The sequence below is a fragment of the Oncorhynchus mykiss genome, chromosome 22 (genome assembly GCF_013265735.2).
Source record: "Oncorhynchus mykiss isolate Arlee chromosome 22, USDA_OmykA_1.1, whole genome shotgun sequence".
In the NCBI taxonomy this organism is placed as follows: domain Eukaryota; kingdom Metazoa; phylum Chordata; class Actinopteri; order Salmoniformes; family Salmonidae; genus Oncorhynchus; species Oncorhynchus mykiss.
Window position 1 is genome coordinate 31,277,315 of NC_048586.1, and position 18,585 is coordinate 31,295,899.

General features: G+C 43.8%; 1 protein-coding gene across 1 annotated transcript; it reads right to left on the reverse strand.

The window, feature by feature from the left end:
- Positions 1 to 10,972: 10,972 nt before the first annotated feature.
- frzb (frizzled related protein) lies at positions 10,973 to 14,902 on the reverse strand. The gene is made up of 6 exons (XM_021579521.2): positions 13,990 to 14,902; positions 13,800 to 13,838; positions 13,589 to 13,648; positions 13,236 to 13,301; positions 12,681 to 12,885; positions 10,973 to 12,353 (listed from the first exon to the last, which is right to left on the reverse strand). Exons 1-6 carry the CDS (start codon positions 14,447 to 14,449, stop codon positions 12,230 to 12,232), a joined length of 954 nt encoding a protein of 317 aa, XP_021435196.1. The 5' UTR covers positions 14,450 to 14,902; the 3' UTR covers positions 10,973 to 12,229.
- Between the last annotated feature and the right edge of the window lie 3,683 nt (positions 14,903 to 18,585).

The window sequence follows — 18,585 nt, forward strand, 5'->3', positions numbered from 1 at the left end:
TGTTCCTCTGGTGATGTAGAGGTTAATCCAGGCCCTGCAGTGCCTTGCTCCACTCTCATTCCCCAGGCTCTCTCATTTGTTGACTTCTGTAACTGTAAAAGCCTTGGTTTCATACATGTTAACATTAAAAACCTCCTCCCTAAGTTTGTTTTATTCACTGCTTTAGCACACTCTGCCAACCCGGATGTCCTAGCCGTGTCTGAATCCTGGCTTAGGAAGGCCACCAAAAACCCTGACATTTCCATCCATAACTATAACATTTTCTGACAAGATAGAACTGCCAAAGGGGGGCGGAGTTGCAATCTACTGCAGAGATAGCCTGCAGAGTTCTGTCTTACTATCCAGGTCTGTGCCCAAACAATTTGAGCTTCTACTTTTAAAACTCCACCTTTCCAGAAACAAGTCTCTCACTGTTGCCGCTTGCTATAGACCACCTTCTGCCCCCAGCTGTGCCCTGGACACCATATGTGAATTGATTGCTCCCCATCTATCTTCAGAGCTCATGCTGTTAGGTGACCTAAACTGGGACATGCTTAACACCCCGGCCACCCTACAATCTAAGCTTGATGTCCTCAATCTCACACAAATTATCAATGAACCCACCAGGTACAACCCCAAATCCGTAAACACGGGCACCCTCATGGATATCATCCTAACCAACCTGCCCTCCAAATACACCTCTGCTCTCTTCAACCAAGATCTCAGCAATGACTGCCTCATTGCCTGCGTCCGTAATGGGTCTGCGGTCAAACGACCACCCCTCATCACTGTCAAATGCTCCCTAAAACACTTCAGCGAGCAGGCCTTTCTTTTTTTTTTTCTTTTTTTTTTTACCCCCTTTTTTCTCCCCAATTTCATGGTATCCAATTGTTAGTAGTTACGATCTTGTCTCATCGTGACAACTCCCATACGGGCTTGGGGAAGATGAAGGTCGAAAGCCATGCGTCCTCCGAAACGCAACGCAACCAAGCCGCACTGCTTCTTAACACAGCGCGCATCCAACCTGGAAGCCAGCTGCACCAATGTGTCAGAGGAAACACCGTGCACCTGGCGACCCGGCCCGCCACAGGAGTCGCTAGTGTGCGATAAGACAAGGATATCCCTACCGTCCAAACCCTCCCTAACCTGGATGACGCTAGGCCAATTGTGCGTCGCCTCAAGGACCTCCCGGTCTCGGCCGGCTGCGACAGAGCCTGGGCGCGAACCCAGAGTCTCTGGTGGCACAGGAGCAGGCCTTTCTAATCGACCTGGCCCGGGTTTCCTGGAAGGATATTGACCTCATTCCGTCAGTAGAGGAAGCCTGGTTATTCTTTAAAAGTGCTTTCCTCACCATCTTAAATAAGCATGCCCCATTCAAAACCAGGAACAGATATAGCTCTTGGTTGACTCCAGACCTGACTGCCCTTGACCTGCACAAAAACATCCTGTGGCGTACTGCGTTAGCATCGAAAAGCCCACGTGATATGCAACTTTTCAGGGGAGGTAGGAACCAATATACACAGGCAGTTAGGAAAGCAAAGGCTAGCTTTTTCAAATAGAAATGTTCATCCTGTAGCCAAAACTCCAAAAGGTTCTGGGACACTGTAAAGTCCATGGAGAATAAGAGCACTTCCTCCCAGCTGTCCACTGCACTGAGGCTAGGAAACACTGTCACCACCGATAAAACTGCGATAATTGAGAATTTCAATAAGCATTTTTCTACAGCTGGCCATGCTTTCCACCTGGCTATCCCAACCCCTGTTAACAGCCCTGCACCCCCACAGCAACTTGCCCAAGCCTCCCCCATTTCTTCTTCACCCAAATCGAGATCGCTGACGTTCTGAAAGAGCTGCAAAATCTGGACCCCTACAAATCAGCCGGCGCCGACAGAGATGGCCGGCTCGCTTCGCGTTCCTAGGAAACTATGCAGTGTTTTGTTTTTTTACGTGTTATTTCTTACATTAGTACCCCAGGTCATCTTAGGTTTCATTACATACAGTCGAGAAGAACTACTGAATATAAGATCAGCATCAACTCACCATCAGTACGACCAAGAATATGTTTTTCGAGACGCGGATCCTGTGTTCTGCCTTTCACCCAGGACAATGGAATGGATCCCATGCAGCGACCCAAAAAAACGACTCTGAAAAAGAGGGAAACGAGGCGGTCTTCTGGTCAGACTCCGGAGACGGGCACAATGTGCACCACTCCCTAGCATCCTTCTCGCCAATGTCCAGTCTCTTGACAACAAGGTTGATGAAATCCGAGCAAGGGTAGCATTCCAGAGGGACATCAGAGACTGTAACGTTCTTTGCTTCACGGAAACATGGCTCACTGGAGAGACGCTATCCGGGGCGGTGCAGCCAGCGGGTTTCTCCACGCATCGCGCCGACAGAAACAAACATCTTTCTGGTAAGAAGAGGGGCGGGGGCGTATGCCTTATGACTAACGAGACATGGTGTGATGAAAGAAACATACAGGAACTCAAATCCTTCTGTTCACCTGATTTAGAATTCCTCACAATCAAATGTAGACCGCATTATCTACCAAGAGAATTCTCTTCGATTATAATCACAGCCGTATATATTCCCCCCCAAGCAGACACATTGATGGTTCTGAACAAACTTTATTTGACTCTTTGCAAACTGGAATCCATTTATCCGGAGGCTGCATTCATTGTTGCTGGGGATTTTAACAAGGCTAATCTGAAAACAAGACTTCCTAAATTTTATCAGCATATCGATTGCGCAACCAGGGGTGGAAAAACCTTGGATCATTGTTACTCTAACTTCCGCGACGCATATAAGGCCCTGCCCCGCCCTCCTTTCGGAAAAGCTGACCACGACTCCATTTTGTTGATCCCTGCCTACAGACAGAAACTAAAACAAGAGGCTCCCACGCTGAGGTCTGTCCAACGCTGGTCCGACCAAGCTGACTCCACACTCCAAGACTGCTTCCATCACGTGGACTGGGACATGTTTCGTATTGCGTCAGATAACAATATTGACAAATACGCTGATTCGGTGTGCGAGTTCATTAGAACGTGCGTTGAAGATGTCGTTCCCATAGCAACGATTAAAACATTCCCTAACCAGAAACCGTGGATTGATGGCAGCATTCGCGTGAACCACTGCTTTTAATCAGGGCAAGGTGACTGGTAACATGACCGAATACAAACAGTGCAGCTATTCCCTCCGCAAGGCTATCAAACAAGCTAAGCGTCAGTACAGAGACAAAGTAGAATCTCAATTCAACGGCTCAGACACAAGAGGCATGTGGCAGGGTCTACAGTCAATCACGGACTACAAGAAGAAATCCAGCCCAGTCACGGACCAGGATGTCCTGCTCCCAGGCAGACTAAATAACTGTTTTGCCCGCTTTGAGGACAATACAGTGCCACTGACACGGCCCGCAACCAAAACATGCGGACTCTCCTTCACTGCAGCCGAGGTGAGTAAGACATTTAAACGTGTTAACCCTCGCAAGGCTGCAGGCCCAGACGGCATCCCCAACCACGCCCTCAGAGCATGCGCAGACCAGCTGGCCGGTGTGTTTACGGACATATTCAATCAATCCCTATACCAGTCTGCTGTTCCCACATGCTTCAAGAGGGCCACCATTGTTCCTGTTCCCAAGAAAGCTAAAGTAACTGAGCTAAACGACTACCGCCCCGTAGTACTCACTTCCGTCATCATGAAGTGCTTTGAGAGACTAGTCAAGGACCATATCACCTCCACCCTACCCGACACCCTAGACCCACTCCAATTTGCTTACCGCCCAAATAGGTCCACAGACGATGCAATCTCAACCACACTGCACACTGCCCTAACCCATCTGGACAAGAGGAATACCTATGTGAGAATGCTGTTCATCGACTACAGCTCGGCATTCAACACCATAGTACCCTCCAAGCTCGTCATCAAGCTCGAGACCCTGGGTCTCGACCCCGCCCTGTGCAACTGGGTACTGGACTTCCTGACGGGCCGCCCCCAGGTGGTGAGGGTAGGCAACATCTCCACCCCGCTGATCCTCAACACTGGGGCCCCACAAGGGTGCGTTCTGAGCCCTCTCCTGTACTCCCTGTTCACCCACGACTGCGTGGCCACGCACGCCTCCAACTCAATCATCAAGTTTGCGGACGACACAACAGTGGTAGGCTTGATTACCAACAACGATGAGACGGCCTACAGGGAGGAGGTGAGGGCCCTCTGAGTGTGGTGTCAGGAAAATAACCTCACACTCAACGTCAACAAAACTAAGGAGATGATTGTGGACTTCAGGAAACAGCAGAGGGAACACCCCCCTATCCACATCGATGGAACAGTAGTGGAGAGGGTAGCAAGTTTTAAGTCCCTCGGCATACACATCACAGACAAACTGAATTGGTCAACTCACACTGACAGCATCGTGAAGAAGGCGCAGCAGCGCCTCTTCAACCTCAGGAGGCTGAAGAAATTTGGTTTGTCACCAAAAGCACTCACAAACTTCTACAGATGCACAATCGAGAGCATCCTGGCGGGCTGTATCACCGCCTGGTACGGCAACTGCTCCACCCACAACCGTAAGGCTCTCCAGAGGGTAGTGAGGTCTGCACAACGCATCACCGGGGGCAAACTACCTGCCCTCCAGGACACCTACACCACCCGATGTTACAGGAAGGCCACAAAGATCATCAAGGACATCAACCACCCGAGCCACTGCCTGTTCACCCCGCTATCATCCAGAAGGCGAGGTCAGTACAGGTGCATCAAAGCTCGGACCGAGAGACTGAAAAACAGCTTCTATCTCAAGGCCATCAGACTGTTAAACAGCCACCACTAACATTGAGTGGCTGCTGCCAACACACTGACACTGACACTGACTCAACTCCAGCCACTTTAATAATGGGAATTGATGGGAAATGATGTAAATATATCACTAGCCACTTTAAACAATGATACCTTATATAATGCTACTTACCCTACATTATTCATCTCATATGCATACGTATATACTGTACTCTATATCATTGACTGCATCCTTATGTAATACATGTATCACTAGCCACTTTAACTATGCCACTTTGTTTACATACTCACCTCATGTATATACTGTACTCGATACCATCTACTGTATCCTGCCTATGCTGCTCTGTACCATCACTCATTCATATATCCTTATGTACATATTCTTTATCCCCTTACACAGTGTATAAGACAGTAGTTTTGGAATTGTTAGTTAGATTACTTGTTGGTTATTACTGCATTGTCGGAACTAGAAGCACAAGCATTTTGCTACACTCGCATTAACATCTGCTAACCATGTGTATGTGACAAATAAAATGTTATTTTATTTTATTTTATTTGATTTGATTTGGCTAGACAATCTGGACCTTCTCTTTCTATAATTATCCACAACATTTTTTGCAAGCCCTATTTCTAGCCTGTTCAACCTCTCTTTCGTATCGTCTGAGATCCCCAAAGATTGGGAAGCTGCCGCAGTCATCCCCCTCTTCAAAGGGGAGACACTCTAGACCCAAACTGCTACAGACCTATATTTATCCTACCCTGCCTTTCTAAGGTCTTCGAAAGTCAAGTTAACAAACAGATCACCGACCGTTTCGAATCCCAGCCTACCTTCTCCGCTATGCAATCTGGTTTCCGAGCTGGTCATGGGTGCACCTCAGCTACGCACAAGATCCTAAATTATATCATAACCACCATCGATAAGAGACAATTCTGTGCAGCTGTATTCATCGACCTGGCCAAAGCTTTCAACTCTGTCAATCCCCATATTCTTATCGGCAGACTCAACAGCCTTGGTTTCTCAAATGAATGCCTCGCCTGGTTCTCCGACATAGTTCAGTGTGTCAAATCAGGCGGGCCTGTTGTCCGGACCTCTGGCAGTCTCTATGGGGGTGCCACAGGGTTTAATTATCAGGCCGACTCTTTTCTCTGTATACATCTTGCTGCTCACTACTCTGGACAGTTCTGACTTAGAATATGTGGACAACTACAAATACCTAGGTGTCTGATTAGACTGTAAACTATCCTTCCAGACTCACATTAAGCATCTCCAATCCAAAATTAAATCTAGAATCGGCTTCTTATTTCGCAACAAAGCATCCTTCACTCATGCTGCCAAACATACCCTCGTAAAACTGACGATCCTGCCAATCCTTAACTTTGGCAATGCAAAATAGCCTCCAACACTCTACTCAGCAAATTGGATGTAGTCTATCACAGTGCCACCCGTTTTGTCACCAAAGCCCCATATACTACCCACCACTGCGACCTGTATGCTCTTGTTGGCTGGCCCTCGCTTCATATTCGTCGCCAAACCCACTGGCTCCAGGTCATCTATAAGTCTTGGCTAGGTAAAGCCCCACCTTTTCTCAGCTCACTGGTCACCATAGCAGCACCCACCGGCAGCACACGCTCCAGTAGGTATATCTCACTGGTCACCCCAAAGCCAATTCTTGCTTTGGCTGCCTTTCCTTCCAGTTCTCTGCTGCCAATGACTGGAATGAATTGCAAAAATCACTGAAGCTGGAAACTCATATCTCCCTCACTAACTTTAAGCACCAGCTGTCAGAGCAGCTCACAGATCACTGCACCTGTACATAGCCCATCTGTAAATAGCCCATCCAACTACCTCATCCCCATACTGTTATTTATTTTTATTATTTTTTTGCTCCTTTGCACCCCAGTATCTCTACTTGCACATTCATCTTCAACTATCACTCCAGTGTTTAATTGCTAAATTGTAATTATTTCGCCACTATGGCCTATTTATTGTCTTACCTCCCTTATCTTACCTTTTTTTTTTTTTTTTTTTTTTACCTTTATTTTACTAGGCAAGTCAGTTAAGAACAAATTCTTATTTTCAATGACGGCCTAGGAACAGTGGGTTAACTGCCTGTTCAAGGGCAGAACGACAGATTTTGTACCTTGTCAGCTCGGGGATTTGAACTTGCAACCTTTCAGTTACTAGTCCAATGCTCTAACCACTAGGCTACCCTGCCGCCACCTCATTTGCACATACTGTATATAGACTTTTTCTATTGTGTTATCGATTTGTATGTTTGATTATTCCATGTGTTACTCTGTGTTGCTGTTTGTGTTGCACTGCTTTGCTTTATCTTGGCCAGGTCGCAGTTGTAAATGAGAACTTCTTCTCAACTAGCCTACCTGGTTAAATAAAGGTGAAAAAAAAATGTCCCTCGACAGGTAGGTATTGTTTTGTTCTCAATGTAGCCGGTGTGAAATGCCTAGCTAGTTAACGATACGTAGCGTTCAATCACTGATGCCACTCGCTCTGAGACCTTAATATGGTTGTTTCCCTTGCTCTGCAAGGGCCATGGCTTTTGTGAACAGATAGGTAACGATGCTTCGTGGGTGACTGTTGTTGATGTGTTCAGAGAGTCCCTGGTTTGAGACAAGGAGAGGGATGGAAGCAATACATGAATATTGAAAATGCTATTCTATTCTTCCTCAGTGTAATCCAGTGTGAAGTTACAGCCTGTGGGTACTTTATGGCACTCTAATTGAGAATGTAAGTCAGGCACTTGATGGAGAAAAGCCATTAACTTGAATAGAGGGCTCCTGGGTATAACTAACCACTATGTGAAACACATAAACAGATAGGATAGGGGCCACACGGGACTCCCCATGTACGTTACTTAGCCTGACACTTTTTCATTGTGTGAACCAACCTTTTTCATTCTAGTCTGTGGCTGCTGCACACAGTTTGAGCAAATTAATTTAGGAACGTAGTTACAAATAAAAAACAAACTCTCTCTCAGTTGAACTATTCTCTAATGAAATTATAACGCTTATAACACAAAACAAAATTCCAATATTTTTTCTAATGGTTATTTCAAATGACGTACACTTTCAAAGTTATATTGTGTGTTTTCCGTGAACTTCAATGTTCCCCTAATAAAAACCACACTGTGGTTATAAGGTGTTACAACTCACTGACGCCAGAAATGGTGGAAGGGCTGCCAGCTCTACACCGCTCCACAGCTCTCCGCTCCAACCCATTCCAGTGGCCCCGGGTTGGTCGGGTGGGTGGGGTTTTTCCACCTCTCAGAGGAAAATAAACATGGAGCAATCATTCAGTCACCCCGAGGCCCAGCAAACAGGCTCAGCGAAGCCTCGTTGAAGCCAGCCATCAGCAGGGGAAGTAGAGGTCATCCCTCCAGGGGGAACATTAAACATGCTGGGCCTGGGCAATAAGCAGAACAGCAGCAGCACAGAACCTGTCTCTATACATCTACCCAAACTTCATGTTTCACACTTCTAACGCCCATGGTCTGGCCCGTTCACACTTCCACCAATGATAAACCACAAGATAATCAATTAGGGTCTGTTGCAGCCTGGTAAATCTTATCTGACGCAAGTTAGTTTGCATTGGACATGGGACAAAAGCAACCATGGAACCAGCTGGGACACTGGTTAAACACATTTTGTCCAGACTTGATATGCTTCCTAGCTAATTCTTCTAACATGTGGCTCTTCTACTCATAAAGCCAGAGGATGAGGAAGGAACAGATCAGCCATCTCCTCCAAAGGGTCCAAAGGGGTCGCTTGTGGTGATGAGAGGTTTTGTTCCAGTCTGTTCTCTATGTGACGGTGGTCGGTGCGCACCGCAAACCGGTGAGGACAGAGAAAACAGAGGTTTCTGACAGAGAGAGAGAGAGAGAGCAAGAGAGAGAGAGAGGGATGGAGAATAGATGGAGAGAGAGCGAGAGAGATGGAGGAAATATGGAAATAGAGAGATGGAGAAGAGATGGAAAGAGAGAGAGAGAGAGATTGAGGAAATATTGAAATAGAGAGATGGAGAAGAGATGGAGAAGAGATGGAAAGAGAGAGAGAGAGATGGAGGAAATATGGAAATAGAGAGATGGAGAAGAGATGGAAAGAGAGAGAGAGAGAGAGAGAGAGAGATGGAGGAACTATGGAAATAGAGAGATGGAGAAGAGCTGGAAAGAGAGAGAGAGATGAGTTTGATGTGTTGCCACTGTGTTCTCCTCCCTGGACCGTTTCATCTCTCTCTCTCTCTCCAGCCACAACCTCTGAGCATTGAGCCAGCGAGGGCTTTGACCCAGGGTTCTCCCCATCCCCTCACCTCCCCCTGCCTTCCCCTGAGCTCCAGCACAGGAAACAGAGCTGCTGAGCTTTCATGGGAAACGGGTAGATACTGCCTCAGTCTCCCCAGCGAGGTAGAGGAGAGGAACAGATAGAAGGAGAGCAAATAGAGGTGAATATTCTGGAATCAGAGAATAGTTTCTCATCATGCATCATTGCATTGTTTTATTCTACAGGAGAATGACAAACGGCAACTCTAATTAAATTGTTTTAGAGTTGATGCATAATTTCATTATTGCAAAGTCATAATGTGAAATAAAATCACTCCTTTTGCAGAGTGAAGAGTGATTAAAAGTGCACTTTATCTGACCTATCGTTCCAGCTTTCAGCCGAGAGGTAGCAGGTACAGTAGGGCTTGATGGTGTGTCAATCACTGTGCTCTTATGGAAGTCATTAAATATGTGTCTTATAAACCCAGTCAGTAATGTGTTTAGGGAGGCAGGAAGGCGCTGGCCTGGAACAGAGTGGTGCCTCTTCCATGATCTCACACCACTTGAGCTGTGTCCAAATGACACCCTATTCCCTAGATAGTGCACTACTTTTGACTCTGGCCCATAGGGTAGTGCACTATAGGGAATTGGGTGCTATTTGGGACACAACCCAGCCCCGAGCATAGCGGCTACGCCGGAAAACAAGATTTACATCTCTCACTGCACTGTACTGGGATCTGATGGTTTCCATATGGTGCATCATTTACGTGAGTAAAATGCAGGAGGTGGGACAGATGAATTATGAGAGTGATTTATCCCAAGTGTCCGGTTGCACTAAAACAAGACAGAGGTAATAGTGTGTGTGTGCACCTGTGCATGCCTGCGTGTGTATGGCTGAAGATGGCCTCCCAATTCATGGACCGAACATCGAGGTGGGCTTGTTATAACAAGTTCATTTTGTGTTCATTATCTCATAAACTCACCACAGACAGTCCATGATTAAGTCTCCTCACCCTACACTTCATATCTGATCACCTGTAAATAAGGTTCCGGCAGCACCCGACAGGATGACGTTGTCATAGAAATAGAACGATCATCATTCTTAGTCTATGGACTTCACATAGGGAGATGTAGAATCTTTGATGACGTACAGTAGTGTGGGCCAGGAAGCATTCAAGACCTCAGTATTATCGCTGACCTGGGTGACAAATAATAAAATATCCACTTTCCTATTTAGTTTCACATGACAAGTAAGCAACATTAAAATAGTTAAATTATGAATTGTATTCTTGTTCTATTGTGCATTTTTTACTATGCACTCTATTCTTCACTTGAGTGGTGAATTAGGTTGCTTGACAAACTAATAAACTTTGTATGGTTCATGTGATACTGGTAGACCTCTTTTAGTGTGAGGAGAATCGGTTTTGCTGCTTCTGTCTGTCACTGCGCAAGGCCAAGCTTTATCTGTTCATAGCGAGCAAGCATTATTTCACATTAGAGGCCAACACTCTTTCCCTGTCGATTGGTTTGGTTTTGAGACTGTACTGTTGGATGATAAACAGACTCCCTCTGACTAAGAGCATGAATGCTTTCATAGGCTGGGAGGGAGCAGGCGAGCAGTACGCTGATTTGGCCTCAGTCCAGATTCTCTCTCTGACTTTCCTCAACCTCGTAGCCACTCATACATATAGCTTCCCTCTTCATTCCTTGAACTCCTGTTCATTTACAGTACAGACTTCTCAACATGCTTCTCTCAATATGTTGAAGTGTGTAGGCTAGTCAGTCATGGCTACCCATGTTGTAGCTTAGTCGGGTCAATTTAGTCAGGTTGAGTTCTTCAAGTAGGTTAGGCTATAGAAAATATTGTCTTGGAATAAAAACATGTTCTGATCACATTATGTGCAAGACAGCTCATACAGCCATGGACTATGCGTTGGATATGACACCAGCCAGACAATGTTTAATAAAGCACTCAAATCAGATTTAAAATCACAATTGAGCTGGTTAGCATTTCATAGATTTATATATGTATGTATGTTGTGTACGAAGACAAACCAGAGTGATGTATATGAGAAGTATAAAACTACAGTTCAGTTTAGAAAAACCCGAAGCACCAAAAACGACCGGAAGAAAGACACTTAGCAAATCATCAGAGCTCCAAAGCATGAGACATATAAGAAAGCAATTCAAACATTTGTTCCAGAGAGAGAGAAAAAGAGAGAGAGAGGGAGACATATTACATGTAATGCAATCATTATTTCAATAGCTCAATGTTGTCGTGTTTTGTGTTGTCTTCAATGACATATACTCTGTCTTCTTGGATCAATCTGACCTTTCTTCGCATACTGACAAAAACATATGTCCCTGCCTCCCTCCCACCTTCCTCATCCTTTGTTCATTTTTCTCCTTTGAAACATGTTAAATCCTCTTGTAGTGTAAAATAGCCAGATTACAACTTGTTTGTGTTTCCTTTAAAAGAAATAAAGCATAACAGAGCACCCCATCATAAAAGCACTTTGGTATCTTAAAGACATCCACTTCATCCCATGTGCAGTCTCTAGCTGCTAGATAAATATTCATCATTTTTCTTTAGAGTGCTTCTAACATAATGCTGTGCTAAGACCATTGTGCATCCTAAATGACACCCTATTTCCTATATAGTTCACTACTTTTGACCAGAGCCTGGGCCAAGTCCAAAGTTCCCTATATAGTTAATAGGGTGCCATGTAGGATAAAGTCCCTGTCACTCTTCCAGTAAAGTCCCTCGCAAGTCTCGTCCAACTGTACACACACTCAGCACTGTTAAATGAACATTTTGTTTGTGCAAAAAAAATTATGAAAACACACACACTCAAAAAAGAATTATAAACAAATATAATACAAAACAAAGCAACAACTAAAAAATAATCTACATTCAGCTACAACAGTTTTGAAAAATAAAACGTGCAATAGTGCAATTTCAGTTTTCTGTCTGCAAACACTTTTCTTTCTATCTCCATATGTTGTCCCATATGTCATCATTTAGGGTTGCAACATTCTGGTAACTTTCCCCAAATTCCCAGAATTCCCAGTTGGAGGATTACATATTTCTTGCTTATTCCCCCCTGATTCCAGAAAACTTGGAATTTTGGGAAAGTTGGTGGAATTTTGCAACCCGATCATCACTGCACAGGGACGCGTCTTGGTTGATCAGTGGCGGCTCCTCCGCATATTGCTTCTCCCCGAGTTCCCTCGGCTCTGGTCCCAACGCCTCACCTTCCTCCCCATACGGTCCTTCCACTTCTGTGCAATGGAGCCTTCGATGAGCAGAAGTCTACAGACAGGTGGGGGGCATATGAGTTACAATGTGTTATGAATTACATAAAGCTGGAAGTAGGGCTACAGTAGGTACTACTGCCTTCCTTAAAAATGTACAACAGGGTTGGAGTCAATTCCATTTCAATCCTGAATTGAAATGGAATTGACTCCAATCTTGTTGTACATTTTTAACTGAAAGTTCCATTCCAATTCCTATTCTCCTCCATTGCTATCAATTATGACATTTGGAATTGACAGCTCTGCTGATGTACACAATCATATATGATTCCATGAATGATTGTTGCTAATAGAGATACAGTAATACGACTGGCTAAAGACGTACCTGGATCTCTCCTCGTTCTCGTAACCCATGATGATGTACTCGTCGTTGGCAGTGAGAGGAGGACAGGGACAGCCAGAGTTGTAGTACAGTGTGACTGTATCACGAGGGATGTTCACTAAGGAAGACTTCAGGATGTCTTTGACCTCCACGATGGCACTCAGATCATGATTTCTGCTTCTAATCTCCTTCACCCTCGCACGAATCACTGGGAGGAAAAGATTAAACACGATTTTATTTTATTTGATTATTTTAGGAACCTTTACATTTGAAAGCCAATTTGTTTGACTGAACATTCAGGGACGGTTTCCTGGACATGAATTAAGCCTAGTCCAGGACTAAAAAGCATTTTTGATGGAGATTCCATTGAGAGTGCTTTTTACTGCAGGACTAGGTTTAATCTGTGTCTGGAATAACATCCAGAGTTTTAGGACAATGATAATATCATGCATTGTAATAATCAGCTAACTATATCTCTCTCATTCTGGAATCTTCTCTCACTCACTTCAGAACTGCAAAAGTAATTGCCTAAAAAAAATCCTACAGAAAATAACTCACCATAGTTGTAATTACTCTTTAGGTAGGTCTTGAGACCCAGTCTTACCGACTTGCACTTGCATCGATCTGAAACAATAAAAGGATGTGATTCATTGTAGAACATCTGGTATTTGAACAGCAATATTACATTCTTGAAATAAATGTAATGACAAACACATCAAAATCTATATCGTATTCTAACATAATACTGTACAGAAAAGATTCTTCAGCACTAAATTCAATAGCCAAAGATTTGTAGACATACATTTCTAAGCACATTATGATACATTTTTAGTATGTTAGGACAAAAACAGCTCCATGCAAAAGTATTCAAATGTTTAGATAAAGCAAAGAAAATGTGAATATTATTTTACCATTGTTGGCTCCTTTACAGTTCACATTGTGAGAGTCACTTGGAAAGTCAGGAGTTGATTCTGAATAAAGATAACAATGATGAGAAAAATTTCACTGAAGAACAGTACAATCTATCACTTCACAAGTAGCCTCTAAAACAATAGGCAACTGTGGTTTAATTTTTTTGTCACTTTATATTGGGAACATATTCAAGGGTCACATGGATCTTACCAGGTGAGCATTTTGAGGGGTCTTGATAATAGGGGTTGTCTGAGGAAGAGAGGAATAATATTTACTTACAAGTGGCTGATGTAGAGAATTGTACATCATCATCATATTTTCCATTTGATCTCTTTCTCTTTATATTATGTGAGGTATATTTATTCACAATATATATTTCAGAAATACACCCTTATCCTACCTGGTCCTTCTGCTTTGACAATGGCCTCTGGCGAGATGCAGACTCCCCGGTCATAGACTGGCAGATCCTCGCAGGCCAAGCTCTCTGGCCAGGTGTGATTATACCGCTTCATCACCGGTTCACAGCCGCACTTCGCCCGTTCACACACCGACTTGCATGGCTTGATAGGGTCGTGTTGGAAGTCAATAGTGCATATTGGAGCGTACATTGCGCACAGAAAGAACAGTAAATCTGGACTGCACTGAGTGCCAAGAAGCCCTTCAAACTGCTCAATCGCTAAGACTGCGTTCGCCTGGGTGCTGTGGTGGAGGTGGTTGGGCATTTTCGTCATGTTCCAGGGCATGGACTTGCACAGTGGGATCCGGATGGGCTCGCAAGCCGCTGCGGACGCTCTGGGTATCCCAAACAGACAGGTAACCGCGAGGAAGGAGACGAAGAACTCGTGTGAAAACATGATCATCCTCAGTTATATTCAGACAGGTGGTTTCGGATAACAAAATTTAAAAAAAATGAAAGCTAAATGCAATGCCTGGTTATGAAGTAGGCATGGATAAACTTCAATGCAATCCTAAAATCTATAGCCCTAAAGTTGCTGTCGAAAGTTGTCTGTCTACCTGGACGTGTCCAAACTTAGCGTCACGTAGAAGGAACGAGGAGCGAAAGTCATCTTTCGTGCGTAAAACCAAAACAACAAAGCCGATTCGAATCGAATTCCTAGCGGGAGACAACGTGGAGATTCCTTTAGTTTTCCCACTGTTCTTTTGTTGCTTATTCCATCGGCGCGTGTGTGATCATATTGCGGGTGGAAGTGGGCTGGGGTGGTGGCTCCGCTCTCTCTATCCCTTCCTCCCCAGACCAGTTTGCGCTGCAGTGATTGCTCGCTGGAATCGCAGTGACCGCACAGTGCGGGACCAGCTTTTTTACCCCTCCGCATCATCATCATGCCTCAGTCTGACCCAGGACACTCCTCCTCTCCTGCTTCAAGCCAATACCAAGCAGGGCTGGATAGCTTGTCCCACAGCCTTCTTTGAAACGCTTGGTCGTTATGAAATAGGCTATATAGCCTAACTCATTTCAGTAGCTAGGCCTATTCATTTCTATTTGGATTAAAAGTCATGAAACCCTTATAAAGACACCAGTATAAAGTCACAAATCTAAAGACATATGAGGATAGTGCTAAGTACACAATCAACTTTAATCAAGCCTAACTAGTGTAAACACAACACAATTGTCTTTGATGAGTGTTAATAGGCTTATTGGCTGTTGACAAGATTAAGAATGTGTTAAATAGCATCCTTTATGCAAACAGTGTTTAAATAATATACAATGAACAGCATGGAGGATTTTAAAGAGATCGTTTACATTACATGTGACCAAGAGGTCATATAGGGTCAAATAGTTAATTATAATTAAGATACAGTATTCACCATTTCAGTGTTCACTATTTAATTAAATACAATTTCAGTGATCACTATTTAATTAAATACCATTTCAGAGTTTTCTGGATCCATGCAAAATTAGGCCAAATAAAGTGGAGCAAATTACTGTTATGAAAGCTTCTTAAAGAGCCTTTTCATTTAGTTTCTCACAAATTCTGTACCAGTGGAAAAGAGAGCAGATTTAGGATTTAAGATTTGTAGATCAAAGGGTCGCCTGATTACCTGTCAGCCATTATTATAATGTTCACATTTGTTCCTCCAGTCAAACATGAACACGGAAACTACTGATCGTGTGTGTTCACACGTATCTATGCTTGTGTGTGTGTGTGATCACGGGACTGAGGGGGTGTTTAACATTATGACCAGGGGAACGTCAATGTGATGGCTGCTGGCCGGGACCCTCAGGGTGGAGGAACACTTCCCCACTAATATTTTGACAGCAAAAAAAACACAAAAAAGCACGAAACAAGTGACTAAGACCAATGTTGGCCTACGAAAATACAACTGTTCTAGGAAAGACCAAGTTCTAGACAACCTGTGTTTCAGAATACACTGAGAAGCCAACTCAATAACACAATAAGACAATCAGGTCAGATGTGAGTTTGACAATTAGCTGCCAAGTGTGACAGCTTGAACTTTTGTGGACATTTCTCTAAACGAATGTCTCAAATGCAAACTCAAGTTAAAATGATTCGGCTAATCGTAGTACTGTATGTATGTCTGAGTATGTATAGAATTTTGTGTGCAGTTTATGTCCTGAAGTTTAGATAAAAAATAAAAACACATTAGGCCAGTAAGTGGATATAGCCTAAGATTTATTTGTCACGTTATGGAGGACACACAGTTCATCGAAACATTGAAAACATATAAAAGTGGTAAAAGGAAAACTATTTATTAACATTCAGTACATATGAAAGAATGTTTATTATATACCGTACAGACAGGTACAATGGAGTGGTTATGCCAATGAGGCATTTAGTTAAAAAATTATTCTATGCTTTATACAAATATCAACGATCTGTTACCACTTTTCATAATATTTAAGTTTAATACCAACATTTTAGCTTAGCTCCAAATAATATAAAATGCTATGGTTTCTCAACAGTTTGGCAAATATCTCAAAAGAACACAAGAATGTAATTAACACAAATTCACAGATACACATACTGTAATAATCAACAGATGATGGTGAATGGAATAACTGTGGATCATCATTTCCCCAAAAATCTGCAATTCGTTTTGCACATTGCAATGCTTCCCTTAATAGCAATTTTAGTGTTACATTTTTTAACCCATTCAATATTTAGAAATGAAAGACTATGACAGTATTCAAAAATGTAATTAAGTAGTAGTGTACCACTGATCATTGTCAACAAAGCTTACACCAGATTCATTTAAGTAAACAAATTATTCATTCATAAAACTGGGTGAAAAGAAAAAACCCTTATCCCACAAAACCAATAATATTATTTTTTTGTTTTCTTTAAGACTGAAGATGAAACACAGCACACCCACTATGGTCACATCATCATATCAGACACTCAAGTTGTACAGAGCCATATATTTCTATTCTCAGTATAGGGCTCTGGGGTTGCCTGCATGTATCAAGCGTCTCAGAGTAGGAGTTCTGATCTAGGATCAGGTCCCCTGTCTATGTAACTGCTGGGTGTAACCATAGCTAGCAAACTGTCATGGTCAAAACATAGACTAAATGGTTGCTAAAATGGGAAGAGTTCTGTTCATGATAAGAAGTTGCTCTGCTTTCTTGACATCGAAATCAACCAGACAGGTCCTACAGGCCCTAGTTTTGTCAGATTTGGACTACTGCCCAGTTGTGTAAACTTGTGCGGCAAATAAGGACAAAGGAAAATTGCAGTTGATCCAGAACAGAGCAGCACATATTGCATGGAAAATGTATACAGAGGGTGGATGTCAGTGGTATGCATGTCAATCTCTCTTGGCTCAAAGTCTTTTTTTTGCCAGGTGTTGATTGGTTAAAGGTATCGAACTGTTTGTTCAAGCAGTTGGCACATAGTTTGGACACTCATAGGTACAACACAAGACATGCAGCCAGAGGTATCTTCACAGTCCCCCAGGTCCAGAACAGAGGCTGGGAAACGCACAGTATTACATAGAGCCATGACTAAATGGAACTCTCTACCACCCCGGGTAACTCAAACTAGCAATACAACCAGATTTTAAAAAATGGATAAAACAACACCTTAGGGCACGACGGGGACTGTTTAGAGAGACATTTTTATATTAAATTGTATTAAGTATTGCATTATGTAGTGTATTCTGCACTGTATTAAGTATTATATTACGTAGTGTATTCTGCATTGTATTAAGTATTGTATTAAGCATTGTATTATGTAGTGTATTCTGTAGTGTATTCTGTAGTGTTATGTATATTATGCATTTTATGTATTCTATTTGTCGTTTTGTTTCCTGTTTGGACTCCAGGAAGAGATTAGCAGTGGGATCCAAATAAAATATTACATCTCATTAATTGTGATCTAAAAGGCAAAACTGATCTCAAATTATCACTCCTACTCTGAGAAGCTTGATACATAAGGCCCCTGATGTTGTCTCCTTCACTCTCTGCATGCTAAGGCTCCAGACAGAACCTCTTTCTCTCGCTAGGCAGGGAGCCTCCCTGCCTGCCTCTCTCTCTCTGCTAGCCACCCTGCCTCTCTCTCTCGCTAGCCTCCCTGCCTCTCTCTCTCGCTAGCCTCCCTGCCTCTCTCTCTCTCGCTAGCCTCCCTGCCTCTCTCTCTCTCGCTAGCCTCCCTGCCTCTCTCTCTCGCTAGCCTCCCTGCCTCTCTCTCTCGCTAGCCTCCCTGCCTCTCTCTCTCGCTAGCCTCCCTGCCTCTCTCTCTCTCTCACCTTTCCTCTCTCGCTAGCCTCTCCTCCCCCTCCTCTCTAGCCTCTCCTCTTCCTCTCCAGCCTCTCCTCTTCCTCCTCCTCTCCAGCCTCTCCTCTTCCTCCTCCTCTCCAGCCTCTCCTCTTCCTCCTCCTCCTCTCCAGCCTCTCCTCCTCCTCTCTAGCCTCTCCTCCTCCTCCTCTCTAGCCTCTCCTCCTCCTCCTCTCTAGCCTCTCCTCTTCCTCCTCCTCTCTAGCCTCTCCTCCTCCTCCTCTCTAGCCTCTCCTCTTCCTC